Here is a 23,461-nt window from a genome sequence, read left to right as displayed (position 1 = left end):
CCCAACCACTGTCCAACCATGCTTCTGACTCTATTATTATTAGCATACAGAGGGACCCATATCCTCAGATACTGTATCCATAGTTTCACTTAACCACGGATGCACCCCTGTTCCCCTCCAGAGGCTCTTCTGACCCCCGCCAAGGCCATAAAAGGTTACTTCTGTTTTTTCTTAAAACTGGAAGTGACATCTTTAAAGTCTTTAAACAGCATTCGGAGGACTGAGGAAACTTCCCTGGCCTTCTTAATGCTTTTTAAAGGCATAAAAACCTCAATTCTGGCTTTATGAAAAAACTGGAGGTGACTTTTTTCGCCTAAGAGCCCTACTGAAACCCACAGAGGCTGTAGATGAACATGTACAGCCTCTGCAGGGCTCCAAAGAGCCTCTGGAGGTGAGGGGAGCACAGCTCCCTTCACCTTCTGAGGGCAGGGGAGCATCTTTGGTATCCACGGATTCAGGGATCCGTAGGGGGTTCAGGAACAGAACCCCCGTGGATACCAGGGCACTCCTGTATTTATATAGAGTATTGCTTTTCCAATAAATAAAAGGATGGTTCCCTGTCCCAGGGAGAAAGGGTGAATAGGGATAGTTATTCTCCCCTGCTAAATATATGAAAATCACCACTTAGACATGCCTCTTAGCCCAGGTAGCAGGAGCTTTTAAGTATAAAAGCCCAACTTTCATTCAAGTATGTGTTAAAGAATCGGTTCCATTTGATGGCTTTGGAGATAGGATGAATTATACAATGATTGCTAGCCCACCAATCTCTCCGAGATACACATTTGAAACCCCTGCTGTCCTCTTTTTCTGGTACCTTTACTGACCCCTTACTTGTCCTCTTGAGTGACAATTCCGTGGTCACTAGCAGTGCAGTAGCAGAATTTCTTTCCGCAGTTATTAAGCTAAAACCCCCACCCTGATCCTATTCCCCCTCTAGTTTCCCCCCTTTATATCCTTACCAGTCCCTTGTTGCAACTTTCCCTCTCGGCAACACAGCCACTATGCTGGCTACTGTTACTGCTATTTACTGTTTTTAATGCCAATAAAGGTTATGGTATGGTACAATGATTGCTAAATATATATATATATAGGGAAGAGAATGCTGTTGGGATTGTTCCAAACAGCTTAAATAATCAGTGTATAAAGAAAATCCTTGCTTTATCATTGAATTCATTTACCGATTGAATGGAGAGATCCTCACTGTGGGGATACAAATAAGAAAAACCATCTGTAGTAAAATTGGTGTGGGAAAAGTGAAAACAGTTCAGGTTTCAGTGTCTCAACCATGCTTATCATGAATCATGGTTTGAATTCTCTCTTTGTCCCCATATATTTCCCTGAAAATAATGCCATGATGTCAATGTTGTATTTTTTAAATATCTGCATTCAACATTACCTACTGTTTAATTTTCATTCAATTTTTGTGTATTGCTCTTGCTCATTTTAGGTGTCCTGAGAGCCTTCGTCCTGAGACTGTTAGACCTTGCTTGCTTCCTTGTAGGAAAGATTGCATTGTGACTCCATACAGTGATTGGACACCATGTCCTTCATCATGTCAAGAAGGTACTAGTGTTGAGTGGTTTTTGTCCCAGCTTTTCATTGTGACTAATTCCACAAGTCTTCAGGGCCTAAACTTCGAAAATTCAATAGGACTTATCATTACATGAGTCATTACATGCATTCTGGGGCAAGCCTGAGAGAAGGAAGGAATCTCCATGCAACCTGGAAGTGGATATTTCAGTGCTGAAAAAACTCCTCAGGCTTGGCCATCATGGTTTGGCCATGAAATAATAGAAGCCCAATTTTCATGCTTTTTGTTTGTTTTAAAGGCATTTAAACTTGGACTCTGGTATTTGTGGATACCAGAGTCTGACTGCACTAGCCTACACAGCAGAAGAAACAGAATCACTCTGTGTGTGCCTTTGAATCTATGGGCACAGAAAAGGAGCAGAGCATGTGAATCATGGCAATATGGTTTACCATTGGACCAAATATGGTTTAGCATTAAACCTCCCTGTTCTTTAATCTAGTATGCACGCTTACAAAACTGCCCTAAACAATGAAGTCATCAGGGAATTCTTTGCATATATGAAGCTCTTGCATGTGAATGGGAGATCCCATGCATGTGTGTAGCAAATGGAGCAAGTTACTATAGTTAATTATGGATGGGCTTTATTGTTGGAAGACAATCATGTATTTATTCTGTTGAATGTGTAGTCTTCCAAGCCTGAGGGCTTAGATTGCACAGCAACATTCACTTTCATATCAAAAAGAATGTGAACGTTTGCCCTCCACCCTAACCCTGACCAGCAAAAACCACTCTAAGCATGTAAAAGTGTAGTGCAAAACCATCTATAATTTCTCCAACAATCCAGACGCAGTTCCTTTTCTTACTGTCTTTCGAACAAATGTCTTTGTTATATAACTACCTGCTTCTAACACAATACCTTTGTCAGTTGCTTCTGACTCTTCAGTCTGTCAACTAGTGTGAGTCATCCAACACGAATGCTTGTTCTTTAGTATCCTCTTTTGTAATATAGTGCTGCTACTACAGTGGAGCCAGTGGTTCAGAACAATAGTGTGGTCCCCCTTTGAGTTCACTGCACGTTCATATTATCAGAGCTTGTGAGGGAGTCTCATTGAAATGAGCGCAGGTTGTGGTACACCAATTCTTTGTGGATTTCACCTTAGGGACCAAGTCCAGAAGTGGAGATGGTTTCTGTTTTCTTACAGGCTGTAAATAATTGAGTGAGAATTTCCCCAAGAGTTGAAAGAGAGAAAATTTTCTTATAAAAAAATATATATCCCAACATTAAATAATGTCAGTATCTTATTTAAGCCACACTGCCAGATGTTTAATGCTACAACTCTCTGTAGCTGTTCAACACCCTACATTTCTTTTGATTTTCTTCTGCATTGTAATTATAGTTACACAACATTTTTTTTACTGACTTAATGCTGCCCAGATATTTCTGCCTTATCCCTTCTTCCCCCCCCCCTTTGGATCTTAGCAGGAGGCATTCATCTTAATATGCACTATCATAGTTGCAGTCAATAATATAATTCCTTGTTCATGTGTGTTAATCCCCTTGTGGCATACGGCGATTACTCATTGCCACCTGTTTTCAAAAGGCATGAGATCGTTGCACTGAAAAGATCCCCTTTATAGTTCACAGTGAATGCTTCTTGCTATAAAAATGAGACAAATACAAAGTCTCTCTTACCACCATCCTGGTTACTAATTAGAGTATTCTCTAACTAATAAAGGATTAGACAGATTAAACGTAACCTTTTGAGAAATTAAAGAGCAGGTGGAGCCTGGGACGTTTAATGTGGAGCCTGGGAGGTTTAATGTGCTGGAAGGGAAGCACTGGGCATGTTCCATCCAACATGGCAAATAATAAAATGCAGAATATGATAGAATGAAAAGCATCTGCAGATTGGTTCCGCTGTTCTGTAGTAGCAATGTGGCACTGTCTTTTTAAATTTTTATATACATATTTTTAATGCAGAGATTCCCTGCATTCATATGAACAAGTTAGAAATGAAGGGGACAGCCAAAGCTGTTAGATTAAGACTGACTTCTAGATGAACTTAAGTTCTTTGATTAATAGTCAATAGTTAAGCAGTATTAATGTAACAGTGCTTGCCTTCATTGGCAGAAGGTGTCCTGAGCTTGTTTTCCATCTTTACCTATTGCCAAAGCAAAAGCTGTCATGGTTAGCTGTCATGGTTTTTGGTCAGTCTCCCTGTATATGCAGACCCATAGAAAGCTTGCATGCGTGACCTCTTTTGAAAGATGCATTGAACGTTTGCGCTATGGGCGAAGTTAATCACTCTTGACATTTTGGAGTGGCCAAATTTATTTAGTACCAATGTCATACACATACAGATGCATTTCAACTTGGCAGATTCCACTTAAATTGGGATTTCCAGACTGCAATTTATGCCAGGTAGGCAAGATTTTAGGTGCATTTTGCAAGGGAGCTCAAACTACCAAACTCAGGGCCCAATCCAACTTTCCAGAACCAGTGCAACTGTAATTCAGCCTCCAGGTATGGGAACAAATGTTTCCATACCTTGAGGAGGCCTTTATGAGTGCCTCCCCACCCCTGGATGCAGTACACAACCCCATTGGCACTGCTGCACCGGCACTCGAAAATTGGATAGGATTGGGCCCTCAGTTGCTTGAATGTTTGTAAGCAGAATCAAGAGGATGATGACTATGCGTGCAAATGTTCAAATCTTTACGATTGATTGAATTGACCTCTTGCAAAGATGCAAAGAAAAGCATCCACTGCTGTCACCCCTTATTGCTTCTCCTCCAAAGTGCTTGTCGATGGGATTGGTGAATGTTGTCATAGCTATGGCAGGTGTTTCTAGGGCTCTACTGACATTGCTTTCCAGCGAGGACCAGAACTGAGACTATCATTCCCAGCACTGTGACAGGAAACTGATGTTGTTTGCATCATTTCCACCAGGAAGGAGGACTTCAGAGGACCTTCTCCCCAGCAGAAATGATACAAATAGAGTCAGTTTCTTCCTGGGGTGCTGGAAATTGTAGTCTCAATGTCCCTACCCCCAATGGAAAAAGATATTCTCAGGGTCATTGAAGTGTCTGCTGATAGTACTGCTAACTTTCCCCAAACCCAAAGGTTTGGGTTTGGGGAGAGAGGAAAGGGAACCAGAGGCAGTGGATGCATTTTATTTAAATAGTTGTGAGTCATTGATTCAATCATACACAAAAAGTTCAAACTTTTGAAAACACACTCTTACTGTTGTGGACAATCAAACTGATTGTGCAGGCTTCTATGGGCTTTGTTTGGAACATGCTACAAAACGTGATTCATGTCAGTCACCTGAGCTAAACTGTGTTTAAAGCAAGTAACTTAAAATTTACTGTCTTATACAAAGTCTTTCTGCCACTAATTCCTATGAAAGTACGAAAGATCGGTATGATGTATCATCATACTCAGTATCAGTATGATGGTAGAGCTTCCTTTTTAAAAAGTGGAGAATAAACTGTATTTTACTTTCATTTGCAGGGGATATTGTAGTAACCAAACAGTCACGACATCGAGTCATCTTGCAGCTCCCTGCAATTGGCGGCCGAGAATGTCCAGATACTTTGTATGAAGAAAGGGATTGCAAACCTCCTCCCGTCTGTTCCTTTTACAGGTAATGCTGTTAATGGAAGTAGAATCTTTTAACCGGTGTCATTCCAGAGCTTGTGGCACACTTTTTTCATTTTAATATTTGTGCACTTCCATAATTTTCTGCCATTAGTTTTACTGAAGTAGGTTTTAATAGTGTCTTGTGATATTATTACTGTGTTGTAATCTTATAGGAGGACAGTTGTTACAATTTATGCCACCTTTGCAGAATTAATACTAATATGAATAATAATTAGCATTTGCACAGTATCCTTTGAGTGTTCAAAGTGTTTCACTTGTGTTATTTCACGAGGCAGTCCATATAAGAACCCTGCAAGATAAATTAGTGTGATTGTCCCCATATTGCAGCTGAGGCTGAGAGGGAGCTGCTTGCTTAACCCATTTCCGCCTGATCCACAGGTGTACATATTTGGTCCCTGTTCTGTTTCTGCAATGTTGGGCAGAAATGGCTTAAATTCACCTAGTGAATGCGTTGCAGGGGTGAGATTTGATTCAGAGAAGTTCTGCTTTCCAGCTCAGTCTCTTAGCCAGTTGGCTAAGCAGCAGGAGTATTGGCCAGTTGTGTGCCTGCCATGGGGCAAATGCCCTGAGCACCAGCCTCTAGGGCCCCATGGAAGCCTCTGAGGCTCCAGATGGGGGTGGAAACTGTGCTTGCCGGAAAACCTCACAGAGGTTTTCCTGGTGTGGGAAGAGATTGTGTGAGGCTCCGTGAGCCTCTGGAAAGTAGGGGGAGCAAATTTCTGAGCAAGGGGGGCGTCAACGGCCTGTGGGGGGGTGGCGTAGTGGAGCTTTGCCCGGGGCGCTTGGCGGCAGAGGTCCGCGGCTGGTATTGGCTTTGGCTTTGTAAAATCCTCCTTCCCTGGTCAGTATGCAATAAGTTTCTTTGTGTATGAAAGGCTTACCTCAAAAAAATAAATACAGCAAATCCTCACCTAAAGTTGTTGATAGGTTCTTGGAAACTGCAACTTTAAATGAAACAACTTAAAAGAAAACCCATTTTACCATAGGCAGGTTCAGTAACACTCTCTCAGGTTGTGGGCTTGCTGCACGTTTTGCTATCATGCCACAAAGCATTGTCATGCCCCAAAATACATGCAAGGCATTCTGGGGCACAGCAACACTAAGGTCATGGACCTGGCACGACCGAGAAGCGGTTTATGGTAATCCAACAGTGTGCAGCCACAGAGGATGCGGAGGTCAGAAGACTGAAAAATGCTGACCAACTTTGAAATGGAACAATACTGAGTGAAACAACTTTAAATTAGTACTTGCTGGACTACATGTAACAAACAAGTATGCTGGAGGGAAATGTAAGGTAGCAGAGCAGGGTTTACAAGCTCTATATCATTTAAAGACACTTGCGGTTGTAGAGCATGGCAGGTTGAGAAGGAGTATTTTTCTAAGAATAGCAGAAGAGTAAGAAAGGCAGTGAAATGTGGAAGTTTTCTGAGCCCTGATGTTAATTCCTTCTCCCCATAATGAGATGTTGCCTGAGTTTTGCAGGCAATTTGTCATCCTAATTTAGCAATAAAAACATGGCTTGTTCAGACAGTAATGTCCTTTGACTGCTTTTAAATGTCATGATTATCTCATGGCAAAGTGTTAGTGAATTCATCCCAGTTGTGTCTGGTAACATCATTCCTAGACTAAGGATGGCAAGTCAGACATTGTTTGAATCTGGTGTCAATATCATAATAGTAATCTCATAATGACTGATCGATCAGAAAATTTTCATTTACAGGGGCTAAGGGATAGAAAGCATGCCAAAAATCAGGTGTGGGTATTATTGAGGATTGCCACTGTAGTAAAGAAATGGGGTGGCAAGACCTAAGACTGTCTGTACTCACCACCACTATTATTCTGTGAATAGCTTCTCCAAACAAATAGATGGAGATGTCAGTGGAATAATGGTGGCGAAGTACAGATGGTGGTGCCAAATCATCTCACTTTCCAAAATGTGCACAGTCTCTTCTCATGACAACATTTTTGCCCTGTGAGTCAGCCAGGATTTCATCCTGGAGGGGGTGAGGCACAGCTCCCCCTAATCAAGTTTATGCTAATGAAGAGCCACAGGCTGAAATGGAAAGCTGGAGCGCTGTGGGACATCTGTGTATCACCTTCGTCTACTGCCACAATCTCCAAAACATGACCTGCTGTGCCCCCAGTTTACCCATCCCAGTGTAATGGTGGCAAAGCTTTTCCATTCTCCCTCCAATAGAGACTTCCACCCTGTCTGTTTTTGGTGAGGTTTTTCCTGTTTGGAGAGTCCCTTGCTTCAGTAGCCACCCTCACTTCTAGAGAAGCTACTCTCCCTGCCCAGCAAGGGACAGCTTTTTGCCTGCATTTTGCCTTTTCCCCCAGGACCTGAAGCTGTGCACCCCTGTCACACTTTCCAGAAGCGCATCATATCCCACTCTACTTTAGCAGGCCAAGGATAGGTTATTTCTTGTCTTCTCTCTTTTTCTAACCTTGTAGCAACTCTCCATCTATCCTAAAACTCTCAATTACCCGATGTCGGTTGTATAGCTCCAGCTAATCCTCTCCTTCCCACTTGTTGGGTTATCTCTGGTGGAGGAAATTCAACCCAGCTGGCAACCCAGCTCTCACTCTCTCTTTTTTCTTCCATTTTAAACCATGCCAGTCCAAGCGGTGCTATTTACAAATATTATTTCACCCACAACCACTTAACCCTTTGTGCAATAGGTCTTACATGCAAACCATGTTTTCCATTTTCCTATATCTCTTAATAACATTCTTTTGGAAAATGCTGTCTTGTGGTTCCTGTTAGCCTATTTCTATTACCATTTCTATTTCTGCTAGCCTATTTCATTACTATTTCTAATGAAATAGTAGTTTCATTAGAGGCACTTTGAGGTTGTTCGCTCTGCTTTTCAGTGAATGGCTCCCAAAACTACCATACACTGCATTTTGGCCTCTCTAGTTCTAAATTTGTCCAATTGAGTTTAATTTTGAACCAGGCAAATCAAGGTTCAAGATTGTGTGTGTGTGCATGTGAGCGGTAAACACGTATGAGTGTATGTGAGAGCAGGGCTGACAACAATAGTGAACAAAGTGTGTTTACAAAGTCTTCTTTTGAGGATTGGATGTGCTCATGTTGTACATCCAGTTCAGGTAGTCTACATGTTGTTGTTGTTGTTGTTGTTGTTGTTGTTGTTATTCCCTTTATATACTACCTCCTTTCCTCCAAATTGCTCAGGGTGATGGTAAAGTCTCCCCCTCCTTTTATTATCACAAGAACCTTATGAATATCTGTGATTCTGTAACACGTGCTGGGCACATGCATGCCCAACTCTATGGCACATGGTGCTATGGAAAGCAGGCCTGATAGCAGGATTAGTGCAAACTGAACTGTGCAGGGTCAAAGACATGATAATGGCACCACAATATGTTTCCACAATGCATTGTAATCCTTTATCAGGGAATTTTAGATTGAAAGTGAGTGCATGTCGTGTTCATATGATATCCATGTTTTTGTTTTATTATAATTTTAATATGTATACCACCCTGGGTTCCTTGGGCTGAAGGATGGCTTATATATGTTCGAAATAAATGCATAATATTCAAATGTGTTGTGGAAATATCCTGTACCCTGACAACTGAGAATCCCTCATAGTTGTTTTTTTCTTATGGAAACTAAAGCTCCAATTCAGAAAACAATCCCTCTTTTAGCTCATCTGAAATGCCTTTATTGCATAGCAATATAAATAAAGGCTATGAAAGTAATGTGTTACCTTGATCATCTACCAGAGACATATCACTTAAAATCCATTAGAAGATTACTGCATAGCTAACTGATGACTGTTTTAGGATTCAGTCACAGGGCTTATGACTGCCAAAAGTGCAACACTACAGACACTGTAGAGCAGGGGTCTCCAAACCGCGGCCTGGGGGCCAGATGCGGCCCGCAGCAAGCCTCTATCGGGCCTGCAGCCAGGCTCTTGTCCCCTGAAAGCCTCTGGTCCACTCAATTGAACATAACCAGAGCTGTCCTCTGGTTGTATCTGAAGGGTGTTCTGAGGGTCAGAGAGGTTGAGTGAATGAGCCCATTCATTCATTCACTCACTCATCTGAGTTCCATCTCTATTTATTTAAATTTTATATTTAAATTTTTTTTCCGGCCCTCAACAGCATGCTGGATATTTGATGTGGCCCTCTGGCCAAAAAGTTTGGAGACCCCTGCTCTAGAGCAACACTTAAGAGTTTGTCTTTGCTGTTTGCACCTAACTTCTCAAATGGTTGTAGTTCAGCAGTTAAGTACTTTTGTTAGGTGTAGAAGCACCACAATAAATAGAAGTAGTTTACGTCTATCGCTTAGCAATATAAAGTATACAGAAGAGATTAACTTTACTGCTTAAGGTACTACTGGAGTAAACGGCTGTTGGGATGTTAAGTGTGAATGTGCCCTCAGATGCAATGCTTGGTTATCCCTATGTGTTTCTTATTTACCTAGGTGGGTTGTAATCATATGGGTTCTTAAATTCTCTTGGAAACTATCAAGAGAGCAAACCTCTAGGTTTTGTTTTGTTTGGTGGCCTTTTCTGTCTGTGCATGCGGGGAGATCTAGTATTTGAGACCTGCTTGCCCCTAGAATAGTCTTTGCTGACTTGAAGAATATGGGGGAGCCCTGCACCCCTCCACCACTTCTAAAGGGGGCAGGTCCATACAATAAGAGCTTGGAAATGACTCTCCTGTGCATGGATGTACTCACAGCACTCCAAATTGCTGCTTTCATTTTATTTATTCAAAGAAGGGAAATAGGTCACATCAATAGAGGGCTTGGTTTGAGGAGTGGGGGCAACTAGTTGCTCATCCTGTGGTTCCCTGGTCAGGGTCACACGAATGCCTGTCTTCCTTTCTTTCCCTGGGTTCTTTTCCCCTTTCCCATGCCGTCTCCATCACTGCTGATCACTGTCTATGAGACCTTAGCCGCCCCCCCCCCCCAGAATGTTTGTTGCTGTGGGAGGCCACAACATGTGAATTGAGCATATTTGGGAAGGGCCATAGCACAGTGGTCGAATGTCTGCTTTGTATGTAGAAGGCCCCAGATTCATTTTTGGCATCTTCAGTAGGCTTGGGAAAGACCTATGCTTGAAACTGGAGAGCTACTCTGTCTGTAGACCATACTGTGTGGATGGACCAATGGTCTGACTCAATTTCAGTCAGATTCATATGAGTATAGACTTCTGGTGCCTGCCTCTTGTTTTGGTTTAGGAATAAGCATGTGGTAATCAGCTCACCTGAATGCTTGGCAGTGTGAGTTCTACATGTGTAGAGCTATACATCGCTAGACTGTTACTACCTTTTGCTGTCGCTACCAAATTGGAGAAGCTATACATACCCACAGTAATTTTTTTCTTCATCCAGAACAGTTCCTGTTGGGATGACTGACTGAGGAGAAGGATAATAGCCATTCTATCTATATATTGCACTGTGTGTATTCTTTTCCAAGTTGGATGTAAAATTGTGTTATATATGGCAGGTTCTCTTTGGAAAGAATTCAGCTGTTTCAAAAATGAAAACTTGGGGGAGAGAATTTTGCACAGTCTATTTTTGTGAAAGCTGTTGAGCAGCACACTAGACGCTGTTCCAGAACCACCATTCAGAGCGCGATACCATAGTCTTTCGAGACTGAAGGTTGCCAACATATATATATGAGCAGCACAGAGCATATGGTTATGAGTAGCCTTTTGTGTGAAAATGTTTATGTATGAGACAGATAGCCATAGGTGTTAGAATAAATATATAAAAAGCAATAAATAATTGAGTGCAGTAGGTGAATATTTCTGTAAACATTTATATTGATAATTTAAATGTTGGCTTTGTTCAAGCTCCTGCCATTTAATGTTTTTCAGAAATATTAAATGGCAGGATTCCAGCATTTCAGCAGCACACGGTCCTTTATGGCTGTTGTAAAACGCAAGGCGCTGTTTTGCGCAGTTGGGCTGTGGCTATATGTGATGATTGGCCGAGGCTGCATGCCAGCAGCCCACCCACAACTCCCAGTACCAGTAAGACAGCGTGGGAGAGAGGAAGCGGGTGAGTGGAATAGGGTGGCAGAGAGGAACAGGGCAGAGAATGGAGCGGGGAGGGGAGGGGGGCAGATAAAGGCTGGGAAGGGGGCAGTATTGGCAGCTGCTCAGAGCAAGTTCTGAAGCATATGTTTTTCATGTGTTAATTTTTTCCTCTGCAGGTGGAAGACACACAAATGGCGCAGGTGTCAACTAGTACCATGGTATGTTCGCCAAGACAGTCCAGGTGCCCAGGAAACATGTGGTCCCGGTCTGCAAGCAAGAGGTTAGAATCATTGTAGTAATTTACGGTAGTTGTTACAATTGGGTGTTGTTTTGTGTAAGCGGCGTTCTAAAACTTTGTGGAAATGGGAAGGAGATAGGGTGGGAGATGGGTAGATTGGGCCCAGAGGGGGGCAGGTTCGGTGGCAGTGTTACATACCTAATCCTGACTCCCTTCCTGGGCCTGATCTGCCTGCATGGAGTAATGCGGACTTGTGCCAGGGATATCTCTGGTGTAAGTCCAACTTGCCCCTTAGCAGTTGCAGCAACTTACTGCAAGACAAGGAAACAAATGTCCCCCTACCCCAAGAAGACCTCCAGCAGCCAAAAATCCCCCATAGGGTACAGTGGAAGTTGTGCTGATGCTGCTACATTGCCACGCAGGTATTTAGATACAGTTACTCTATTTATGCCCTGGAGGAAGCCTTAAATGGGAGAATGAAGCTACTGTTCTCTCAGTTCTTGCGTCTCTCATTCTGTGCTTTTAGTTCTTAAAGTGATGGTACGTATTTCTTGGCTTTAAGGGAGTTTTGACTGTACGCATTTTTGGTTTTACACACTGATCTTGGAGTGTAACCCACACAGAAGATGCAGGCTGACGGTAATTTAAATGTGCATATACTTGCTTATTTAGCATAATTTATTCTGGTCTTGTTAATAATAGGTAGGCTCTAACCCTAGAAATACTAATCAGCTCCTTTTTGGTTTCAGGTATTTCACCAGACATTACACATGATCTTTCAAGTTTGTTGACGTAGCCATGAGGACTGCAAACTTGCTTGTAAAGCTAGTCATAGGATTTGCATAGGACAGGACAATTCTGTCATAGGACCGGATTTTCTTGTTTGATTGTAGAAATAGGCATTTATAGATTTGGTACTGGGTTCAGCTATGTGGCTTTTCTTATCTTAACATGTGGGCCTACTTTGTAGTTGTAGTTGATTGTAGTTGGGGTGTATGGTTGGAGACTGGGAGTGCAGCTGCCCTCTTGTCCACCTGAAAGGTTCAGAAAGATAGACAATCACTTTCCACTCTGTCACAGTCTTCAAGTAGCTTTGGAAATTGAGAGCCAAATGATTTCATGTAATTGTGGCGGTATCATTTATAGGCCAAGGTATTTTGAAGAGTAATGAATTCAGTGTGAAACCATAATTGACATTTCTGTTTAACTACATTAACCTAATGGAAAATCTATGTTCTATCTATCAGATCTGAACTTTAGGAGATATATCTCTCTAGTGAGAGGAGAAATTCCTGTTTGTAATAAAAAGCTTAAAATTAGGAGCATACAGAAGAGCTTGTAGGAAAAGAGAAGCTACAGATATCACATGCAAGGTTCTAGGTCAGTGTTTCTCAACCAGTAGTATGGGTACCACTAGTGGTACTTGAGGTGGTGACTGGTGGTACTTGCTGGATCCCTGCCTCCCAGCAGTGAGACCAGGAATGTGACACAACAGACAGCGGTAGGAGGCTTGGCTCAGCAGGCAGAGCACCAAAGCATACTTTTCTGCACTTGTAAAAGGCCTCCCATCCCCTCTGAGCTCCCATCCCCCGACTGGTGATTGTCGCATCGCATCTGGCCTCCCAACCCAGAGGTAACTGGCAATGGTGTTACTTCCGGTGTACTTTGAATAGGTGGACCGTGTGAAGTGGTATAGTGGAGGGTAAACGTTGAGAAACACTGTTCTAGGTGGTAGCATATGTTCTATGCTTGAGGAGATTAATGGCCCGGTCCTATTCGGATGCCATGCTGATGTCACAAGCACACTGGTGCAACGTCTGTCATATCATAAGCCTGTCCTGGCAATGCCATACCAATGATAATGGTTCGACAAGGGCCAAATGCCAAGCCTGTCCTTGTAAAGCAGTGATGGCACAGTCCTTCCCAATAACACCTCCGCTAGTTCTTGGAAACACCAACAAAACTTCACGGAGCAGGGTCCTGACAGAACATAACCTTTCCTTAGGCTCTACAGTGAGACACTGCAGAGGACCCATGTTCAGTCACCTGTGGCAGTAGTGCAGTCCTGAAAAACGAAAGAGATTCTCATGAGTGTTTCATAACCAGTAGCAATGGTTGGAGTCCCAGGAGAGCCAACACCCCCTGCTCTTAGCTGTTGCATAAGGAAAGAATAGTTAGGCAATGGAGTAGAATGCAGAGACACATATGATAATCCTGAGGCGCCAGAAGTTGGGAGGTAGAGACATGAGACAGAGATGCAGTATCAAAACATTGCTGCATGGACAGAGTACAGAGAGCGAAGCCATCTCAGTTATAGCAGCCAAACTCTGAACTCCTTCCCTTGGGACACTACGCTTTCCTGCTGACTTTTTTGGGTCAAATCCTATCCAACTTTCTAGCACATAAGCAGCTTAGCCAATGGGGTGTGAACTGCATGCTGCAGTGGAGGGGCAGTCAAGATAGCCTTCTCAAGATAACCTTCTCTTGTGTCTGCATTGGCACTGGAATGTTGGATAGAATTGGACCCTCAGCCCAATTCTGAACTGCTGATTGCTCTGGATTGCCACAGCGCCAAAATTGTTGCCGCAGCATCCTATGCAAAACAGGGTGGCGGCCAGCAGATCCTCTGGGGAAGGGGACTTTTGTCTCCTTCCCCCGGGTAAGGCAAGTAGCTCTGCAATGGGGCTACTTGATTCTACACCAACCCTTGGGTCGCCGTAGAATCAAGAGCCATGGCCCAGCATGGAGGTTCTGGATGTGGAGGAGCAGCGCTCCTCTAGTCTCGCCTCCCTCCCTCCCCGCTGCCTCCTCCCTGCCCTCTCCCCGCCCTCTCCCCACCCTCTGCCTGCCTCTCCCCGCCCCAGAACACCTCCCCCCCGCCCCCACCTATCTCTAAACCACCCAGCGGTTCAGGCGACCACCAAGTAGCGGTGTAGCACCGGAGCTGGACCAGCGCTGAGGGCTACAGACATGCCTTAAGGCATATTTGCAGCTCTCGGCACCGGCGGTGGACCTGTGCTAATTGCTCAGGTTTGGGCTCTCAGTCTGCTAAGCTGGTAAGAACCATTTTATTCCTACAGTCCTGTATGGGATGATTTCCTTTTGTGCTGCTTAACATACATTTTAATACCAATAAAATAAATATAAATGCAGTGCTGGCTATGGATGGTCAGTTCTGCACCTCTTTCTTTTCTTTGGTATTGCAGTGGTTCTAATGTTATATTATACCTAGTACTTTATAGGTCATTTTTCTACTGAGTACATTTATGATATCTCCTGTCAGTGCAGAGACTTCATGATAAACAGTTATTTTTGATCTAATAATCCTGGATTGAATAGTACTAGCACATGAAATTCTCTTATTGAGTTGATGAACAATTACCTTATCTCTGGTAGGCACAGGCCTGCATATATAGGAGACTCTCAAATATTGTGGTTTGCTAGTTGCTAGCCTCAGGACTGAAACTGTATTTCTTTTTAGTAGCTCATGTAATTCTAATCTTAACCATGGATTGGTGGTTGGAGATTCTTTATTCTTGTTCAGCAGATGAGGGCTAAACTATTCCAGAAATGCCTTTTCACTAGAGTCACTATTCCTCCCATACCAGCAACACTAGCATCATAATATACAGGTGTGTGCCACTTAATGATGAGGATACGTTCTCCTATCCCCATTGTTATGGGGTTAGGTCATTAAGTGAACTTTCAATCCAATCTATTGCCTTTGTTGTGTAAATAGACATTCTGCTACATGCTATGGGAGATGCTATTGCCTCCTTAAGAGCATCTTTATTGTGCTTTGACCACCATCATATATGTGGTCCGTTATTAAGCGAACTGTTGTTAAGTGGCAGATGCCTGCAATTGTAGTCGTTACAAGGTACATGATGTGATGGACATACCTCAATCATGCTTGATTTTGGGGGGTGTCGTAAACTGCCAGGGTTTTGGGGTGCTCAGAGTTCTTGGTTCTTGAACCCTAGAGCCCTCAAAGACCCCTGTTCGGTAGTACTGCCACCACCCTGTATGTGCCAGTGTCTCAGTCCAGGGACACTCAGACCCTCTAGGCTTAATTCTATCCCTTGCAGGCACTGAACACTTTCTTTAATTAAAGCCTCAGTCCTCAAGTTACTAGTCCTCAATGAGGATTTGGTAGCTTGCTGAACGGCTAGGCAGGATTTTGAACCTTTGTCCCCAACAGACAATGAAACAACTTAGTAAAAGGATTTTTACTTTATTAAATACATAGGGTTACATAAAGTTATAAAGGCAGCAAATGCTAGAGGCATAAAACTTCTAGGAAACATATCAGCATTAAAATAACAAAGCTAACTGGCTATCTCTATTATTCCCTAACTCTCACGTGGGTAAGCTTCTTTTGTAGATCTTTCCTCCAAGTTACCTATGAGGCCACATGGCCCTGGCGGGCTCTCCCACGCCAAAAGACAAAGACAAAAAGACCAAGACACCCCTTTGGGCTTTGTTCTTATCCTTCTCATGCTAACAGGATGGGGTGGCTCTGTACTCATTTAAACTGTCCAATCAGAGACCCTTGGGGCCAGAATCTTCCCGAAGTGGGGCTGGATGCTAGTCCTTCCCCTCCCCACTGGAGATCCATGGGCGCCTCTCTGTCTGTTTAGGTGCTACATTATCACCTTCCATTGAGTTGTAAATTCCTTGCAGCTAGGACTGCAAGCCACTTCTCTGTTACTGGGTTACTTTGGTTCAGGCTTTACATGCTCCTAGGCCTAAACTGTACATATTCATGACAGGGGGGCACAGTCTGTGCTTCATATTTGATGATAGTGTTATTTGTCTTGAAATAGCTGGAAATTTTAAATGAAGACGTAAAGAGACAGAAGCCAGCAAAACACATATGAAAGAAACTTCCCTTGCCAGATCAGAACACTTCCCTTGCTGTAATTAGAACACACACATACCTTACTTGTATAATGAACAACTAAATATGCTTGCATTTTTCAGCTTTAAAAAAAAATCACACCAAGCTTTTGTGACTGCAAAGGTGCCAGTGTGGATCAGAAAATAAGCACAATGATTCATCCTCCAAGACAGCTCTGATCATTCCAGATGCCCTGTTTAATGGAAATGCCCTGTTTATTGCAAATCATGTCAGTGTAAATGAACATGTCACAACTTTGGACTGTGGCAAAATGAAGTAAAATTTGTTTTAGGCTTCTCAAAGAGCATCTTCCTTTTAATGTTTTCCCCTTTCCTTCTTTTGCTTGTCTGTGTAGCTGTAGATACCTACAGCAAAATAAAACTAATGATATTCCATGCACAAGATTAAAAACAGGCATCATACAATAGGGAAATGATGGTCATTTGTAATCAGGGGAATGAAATTTAAATGTTACTAAGCAATGGTAAGTCAGGAGTATGGTCAAGACACTAGGGCATGTAGGTCAAGACACATAGGTCAAGACCCAATTTATGAACTAAAACTGCACTGGTCTGGACATCTCAGTACAGATTTTGATTGTCATTCAAACGGCTTAGCTAACTTCTGAATCTTAAACTAAAGAGCTTTATCTGTACAGCCACATGTATTCTTAAGAACATACGACCTCTGGCAATCTTGTAAGAGATGGCCTGAAATTCCAGGTTGAAAGAAGTGGAGTGACAAACAGTGCAGGTTTAGTGTTCCCTTGACGTTGCCTCCTCCACAGCATGTCGTGCCTGACCTACAAACGACTTGCTATTTTGGTCGTGAACCTCTCTGGAGCTGAGCCTGGGACTTGTGCTGGAGTCTGTCCTTTGTTTATGTTTCATGTAACCATGCAGCAGGGACTTGATCTCAGAGGTGATTTCACTTGAGCTGAAGTGCTTTTCTGTCTCATAGTGCTGTAAAATGGTGAATGTCTGTGCAACTCTGTTCTGGACCATGAAGAGGTTTAGGGTGCAATCCTAACCTTTCAGGCACTGACATAGCTGTGCCAATGTTGTGTGCACTGCGTCCTGCAGTGAGGAGGCAGTCAAGGGGGCCTCCTCAAGGTAAGGGCATGTTTGTTACCTTACCTTGGGGCCTGCATTGTGGCTAGGTCAGTGCTGGAAAGTTGGTTAGGATTGTGCCCTTAGTCTCTATTTCTGGAAAACTACCCAGCAGAAGGCAGTATCTGTGCTGGAATTGCATTTCTGGTTTGCTTTCAGACAACACAAACAAAGATGTAAAAAAAAAATTGATTTACTTGGAAAGAGAACATGCAAACATAGGAAGAGCCATGCTGCATTGGTCAAAAGCCCATGTGGCATATCATTTGTTCCTATAGTGACCAACAAGTTCCTTCTATCCAACAAGCAGCATATGAGCAAATATACCCATTTTCTTGCTGTTGCTCCTTTGAGCCTGTCATTCAGAAGCATAGTGTCATTCAGAATCCATAGTTCTCATGGATTGAGAATTGGTTGGAGGCCAGGAAGCAGAGAGTGGGTGTCAATGGGCAATTCTCACAATGGAGAGAGGTGAAAAGCGGTGTGCCCCAAGGATCTGTTCTGGGACTGGTGCTTTTCAACCTCTTCATAAATGACCTGGAGACAGGGTTGAGCAGTGAGGTTGCAAAGTTTGCAGACGACACCAAATTTTTCCGAGTGGTGAAGACCAGAAGTGATTGTGAGGAGCTCCAGAAGGATCTCTCCAGACTGGCAGAATGGGCAGCAAAATGGCAGATGCACTTCAATGTCAGTAAGTGTAAAGTCATGCACATTGGGGCAAAAAATCAAAACTTTAGATATAGGCTGATGGGTTCTGAACTGTCTGTGACAGATCAGGAGAGAGATCTTGGGGTGGTGGTGGACAGGTCGATGAAAGTATCGATCCAATGTGCAACGGCAGTGAAGAAGGCCAATTCTATGCTTGGGATCATTAGGAAGGGTATTGAGAACAAAACAGCTAGTATTATAATAGAAGGGTATTGAGAACAAAACGGCTAGTATTATAATGTACAAATCTATGATAAGGCCACACCTGGAGTATTGTGTCCAGTTCTGGTCGCCGCATCTCAAAAAAGACATAGTAGAAATGGAAAAGGTGCAAAAGAGAGCGACAAAGATGATTACTGGGCTGGGGCACCTTCCTTATGAGGAAAGGCTACGGCATTTGGGCCTCTTCAGCCTAGAAAAGAGACGCCTGAGGGGGACATGATTGAGGCATACAAAATTATGCAGGGGATAGACAGAGTGGATAGGGAGATGCTCTTTACACTCTCACATAATACCAGAACCAGGGGACATCCACTAAAGTTGAGTGTTGGGCGGGTTAGGACAGACAAAAGAAAATATTTCTTTACTCAGCGTGTGGTTGGTCTGTGGAACTCCTTGCCACAGGATGTGGTGCTGGCGTCTAGCCTAGACGCCTTTAAAAGGGGATTGGACAAGTTTCTGGAGGAAAAATCCATTATGGGGTACAAGCCATGATGTGTATACACAACCTTCTGATTTTAGAAATGGGTTATGTCAGAATGCCAGATGCAAGGGAGGGCACCAGGATGAGGTCTCTTGTTATCTGGTGTGCTCCCTGGGGCATTTGGTGGGCAGCTGTGAGATACAGGAAGCTAGACTAGATGGGCCTATGACCAGATCCAGTGGGGCTGTTCTTATGTTCTTAGTGCCACTACACTATAGTGCAGTGAAGGTGAAGGTGCAGAAATGATGGAATGGGTGATTAAACATGGAAGACAAGGCACCTTCACTTCTGATTGCGCACACTTCTCAACTCTTCTAGATCAAATCAAGTACCCGATAGCCAAAAATAAACCATATCTACATTTATACAAATCCAGCAGGTCTTAGTTAAAAGAGCCCCTGTTTTTTGTCCCTGTTTCACAATATACTCTGAATGCACAGGCATTCCTCAATTTGTGAAAGAGTATCTGGGCATGTCCATGATTTGGGAGTATTTTGTAACATGTAAACAACCAAGTTTAGTGAAGTCCATTTTTACAGTAGTGGCTTGCATAAAATTATCAGCTTCAGGTGTATTTTACTTTTCAGGGCGCAATCCTAACCAACTTTCCAGCACTGGCGTAGCTGTGTTAGTGGGGCATGTGTTGCATCCTGCAGCTGGGGGCAGTCATGGAGGCCTCTTTAAGGTAAGGCAATGTTTGTTCCCTTACCTTGGAGCTGCATTGCCCTTACCTCGGTGCTGGAAATTTGGTTAGGATTGTGCCCTCAGTTTTATCTTGGAGTACGTCAAAATGACACAGAGATCAGCAGTTCCTAGAATGGTTCAAATGACTATGAAAATGAATAGTAATTAATAGTACAAATTGTAACCAGAACATTGTTAAGAAATTGAGAAATGATCAATGAGAAATTGAGAAAAGAAATGGGCAATGAGCAATGGAACTTAACTATTAAACAATTCTTTAAGAAAAGCTTAGGAAGCAACAGCAAGATGTGAAAGTGATGGTACTTTAAACCCAAATTTCACAGAAAAATTGCCTTTTTGTCTTTTACAATTTAAAACCTGAATAAGAAAGAAATGGCTGCACAATTGTGTATTGTAAGGCTTTTTGTTAGTAGGTAGGATTTGGAGAAACACAAACATTCTTCAGCAGCTTTTTGTTAAAAGACATTGGCTCCTGTAGAGTTTCTTCATAGCATGTTCAACTTGCTTCAAGGTTTTTCAAGTGTAGATGTAAGCATTAAAGGAAACAGAGTGCTCATGAACTACTTGCTTTGAATGTAAGAGAGAATGACAGTGAACACTGAATGGCATTGTTTTTATCTGGCCAAAAGCAGATAGCATGTCCCATAATAAATAGTGCAATAAAATGCCATAGGTTCACTGCCATAGGTTCACAGTCCTTCTGAAGTTGTATAATGTGCTGGTGCATGATCTGTGTACTTTATGTATTTATTGTTTTTAAAAAGGCACCATAAAATGTCACTTAGGGCACAATCTTAACCCACTTTCCAGCACCAACACAAGGGCAATGCAGATCCTTGGTAAGGACACAAACATTCCCTTACTTTGAGGAAGCCTCTGTGAGTGCCGCCCAACTGCAGGATGCAGCACACGTCCCATTGGCACAGCTATGCCAGTGCTGGAAAGTGGGTTAGGATTTGGGCCTTATTCGTATAAATTGAGCAGACTTTGTATTTAATTAACCCCACAACGATAACATATCAGCTTATGGCCCCTTATGGTGTAGTTCAAGCTATGCTATAAGCTTTAATTATATCAAGGCTTTTTGTCTGCAAAATCTAAAATGCAATTTCATTCCATATCAATCTTCTGGAAGACCCCAAGTGTTAAATAATGTGTTAAGTGAACTGAAGCTGTGTTAAATTTGATTTTACTGGCAAATATATCCTTGTGTTTTACAAGTACAGAATCCAGAATAATCATATATGTTATTCTTGCTGATAAAAACTGTAATCAATTTGCTGTGAGCGGGAGAGATTAATTAGTCTGGCATTGTGTGATAAGAGACTGATTTTTGGTCCCAGGTGCCCTTTGTAAGATGTGAGTAAAGCACTGTTCACTTGTTAGAGGGAACATGTAATTTTTCTAATGACAAAGATGACTTCTTGGCATATTTGTGAGGGAGATCTTCTGCATGGGACCTGTTCTTCTGGATTCATCACTTGTTAGGCAACCATGTGCCCAGCATATCTTTGCACAGAGGCTGGCAGAGTGGCTGTATACGCAATGACCCCCATTTACAAAATAAGCATACTGCAGCTTTCTGCCTTTGCATACCAAAAAGTCACTGTGTTGTGAAATAAATGACATGTGAATCAGATCTAAAAGAACTTTAGAGCTTTTCCCCACGTGCCGAGCATTAGGCACAATTAAACTTTTTCAACATTACAGCTCTGTCCACACTTTCGTTGTACAGGCATTGATTGAATGGGGGGGGGGTATGATTGTGCCTGCTGACTCCACCCCCACCTTTGCAGGTGCAGTGAAAGTGAGACTGGAATGCTAGATGCAATTCTCACTGTCTTCTGAACTCACAGTACAGGATGGAGCCAACAGGGTCAATCTTTCATGTTCTTTATCACCATGCATTCAATCATTGTCAGTACTGGAAGTGAGAACAGGGCTAAAGACCTTTGATTTAGGCTTACCCCCCCTTTCCATTTTCATAGAGGCATCTTAACCTAATAACTAGCTTTAGATGTTCTAGTCTAGATGATACTCTGATAATCATTTGCAAATGTTTCCATGTGTGCAGTTTGCATTGTGAGGTTTCACGTATTCACATCATTTGATCCATGATAGAGTTATTCTGTGAGTTCTTATTTGCATAGAATTTGTGATGTTAAGAATTGCTCCATATGAGACAAGGTCATATTTCCACCAAAGCGGTGTTTGGGAATGCCAGACTGGCTGACCTTGTGGAGTTTATCTACTCTTCAAATCTCTATGATTCTCTCTTAAGGTACTGGTGTACTTTGTCTGCCTGTCCATCCTGTGCAATGATGCTGTTTTAGAAAAGGACGAGCATTTCCTCTTTGAAACACCTTGAGATATCTTCCAAGAAACAAAAGGAAAGACAGTTATGGACTTGGCCCCTGTGTCACCCCAGGGTGCAGGTTCTTAATGCCGCCTCCCCGCATCACACCACCCCCAGGATACTTACCTAGCTGCACTGAGCCTCGCCTTTGGTGGATACCTTTCTGTATCCACCAAACTTCTCATGCATCTTTAGTCCAAACAGCTCACATAATAATGATCCACCTCAATTATTATGTCCCCTCATATATTTATACATAGTAGGAGTAATTTTTAGATTTGATCATAGTATATCCAAGACAGTCTGGTAATGAGATATTTTATGGGTTTCAGAATGAATTATAGAAAACACAGACTGATAGTCAACTTGGTTTCTCATGTATGTCCGCAACAACCATTCCAAGATGTTCTCTACTAGCAGTTATAATTGCTTACTGGGAGATAGAATCTATTTCTGGATGACGCTTGCATGGCAGATGCAATACAGATTCGGTTATAACCCTCTGAATTCCTCATGGTCCCCTTCATGCTACACTATTTCAGATTGTGCCTTGAAGGCAAAACAGTATATTTCAGTTATAAATGTGGAAAGAGCAAAGACCCTACATGATCCTCCATTCATATTCATCCTTAAAGGGTCCTTTGTGTACCACTTGCACATTTGTGACCCACATTTATTGTATTGCTTTCTTGGTGATACTACTATATCAGTAGGTTTATTGCTGTCACTTTACCATTTAGAAATGCACAGTTCATACCCTCAGATATGTGTAGTTTTGTCACCACGCAGTAGAAATTAATCTCAAGCCAATTAACTGGGTTTGGTGACAGTGAAATAGTATTTGTTATTCTGGTAACTGTGAGGGTCAAGGTTAGGAGCTGGCTTTGCTGTCCTGAGCTATAAATAAAAAATTTTCAAGGAGTCACAATTATAATACTTACTAGGGAGATATTCAGTTTTCTGATGATGGGGTAAAAGCAAAATCATAACCAACCACTATTTTGATCTTATAACTTACCATACATATAAGAGAAGGAAAACTTGTGATTTAAGTAAGCTTTTTCATTTGATTCAAAAGGAACTCTCTTTATATACATTCAATATAAGTTATCTCATGCACTTCTAAGTAAACATTTATAGAATCAGGCTATATAACTATTGAGCAAAAGCTGGATGAAGTTTAGGATCATATTCAAGTTCTCTTATTGAAATACAGGTGTGCGCCACTTAACGACGGGGATGTTCTCCCATCCCCATTGCTATGTGATTAGTTGTTAAGTGAACATTCAGTTTAATGCCTTTGTTGTGTAAACAGACACTCCCTGCAAGAAACTAGTTGTCTGCACAGGTTACTGGAGATAGATTGCATCTTCTTTGCATTAAGGGCTTCTTTGTTGTGTAAACAGACACTCTGCTGCAGGTTATGGGAGTCCTGACTGCCTCATTAAGAACCTCTTTTTTGTGCTTTGATCACTGTCATATATGCGGTCTGTCATTAAGTGGAATGTTGTGAAGCGGAAGATGCCTGTATTT

General features: G+C 42.4%; 1 protein-coding gene across 1 annotated transcript in view; it reads left to right on the top strand.

Annotated features, from left to right (window-relative positions):
- The window catches only part of THSD7A (thrombospondin type 1 domain containing 7A), a 251,866-nt gene that overhangs the window by 169,473 nt on the left and 58,932 nt on the right, over window positions 1–23,461 (top strand). The window contains exons 10-12 of the mRNA XM_066628571.1: window positions 1,448–1,563; window positions 5,046–5,178; window positions 11,386–11,489. Of these exons, the coding sequence (XP_066484668.1) occupies window positions 1,448–1,563; window positions 5,046–5,178; window positions 11,386–11,489 (353 nt within the window). The remainder of the gene's footprint in view (window positions 1–1,447; window positions 1,564–5,045; window positions 5,179–11,385; window positions 11,490–23,461) is intronic.

Source organism: Tiliqua scincoides, chromosome 5 (assembly GCF_035046505.1).
Source record: "Tiliqua scincoides isolate rTilSci1 chromosome 5, rTilSci1.hap2, whole genome shotgun sequence".
Taxonomy (NCBI): domain Eukaryota; kingdom Metazoa; phylum Chordata; class Lepidosauria; order Squamata; family Scincidae; genus Tiliqua; species Tiliqua scincoides.
This window is presented reverse-complemented; position numbering and strand designations above follow the sequence as displayed.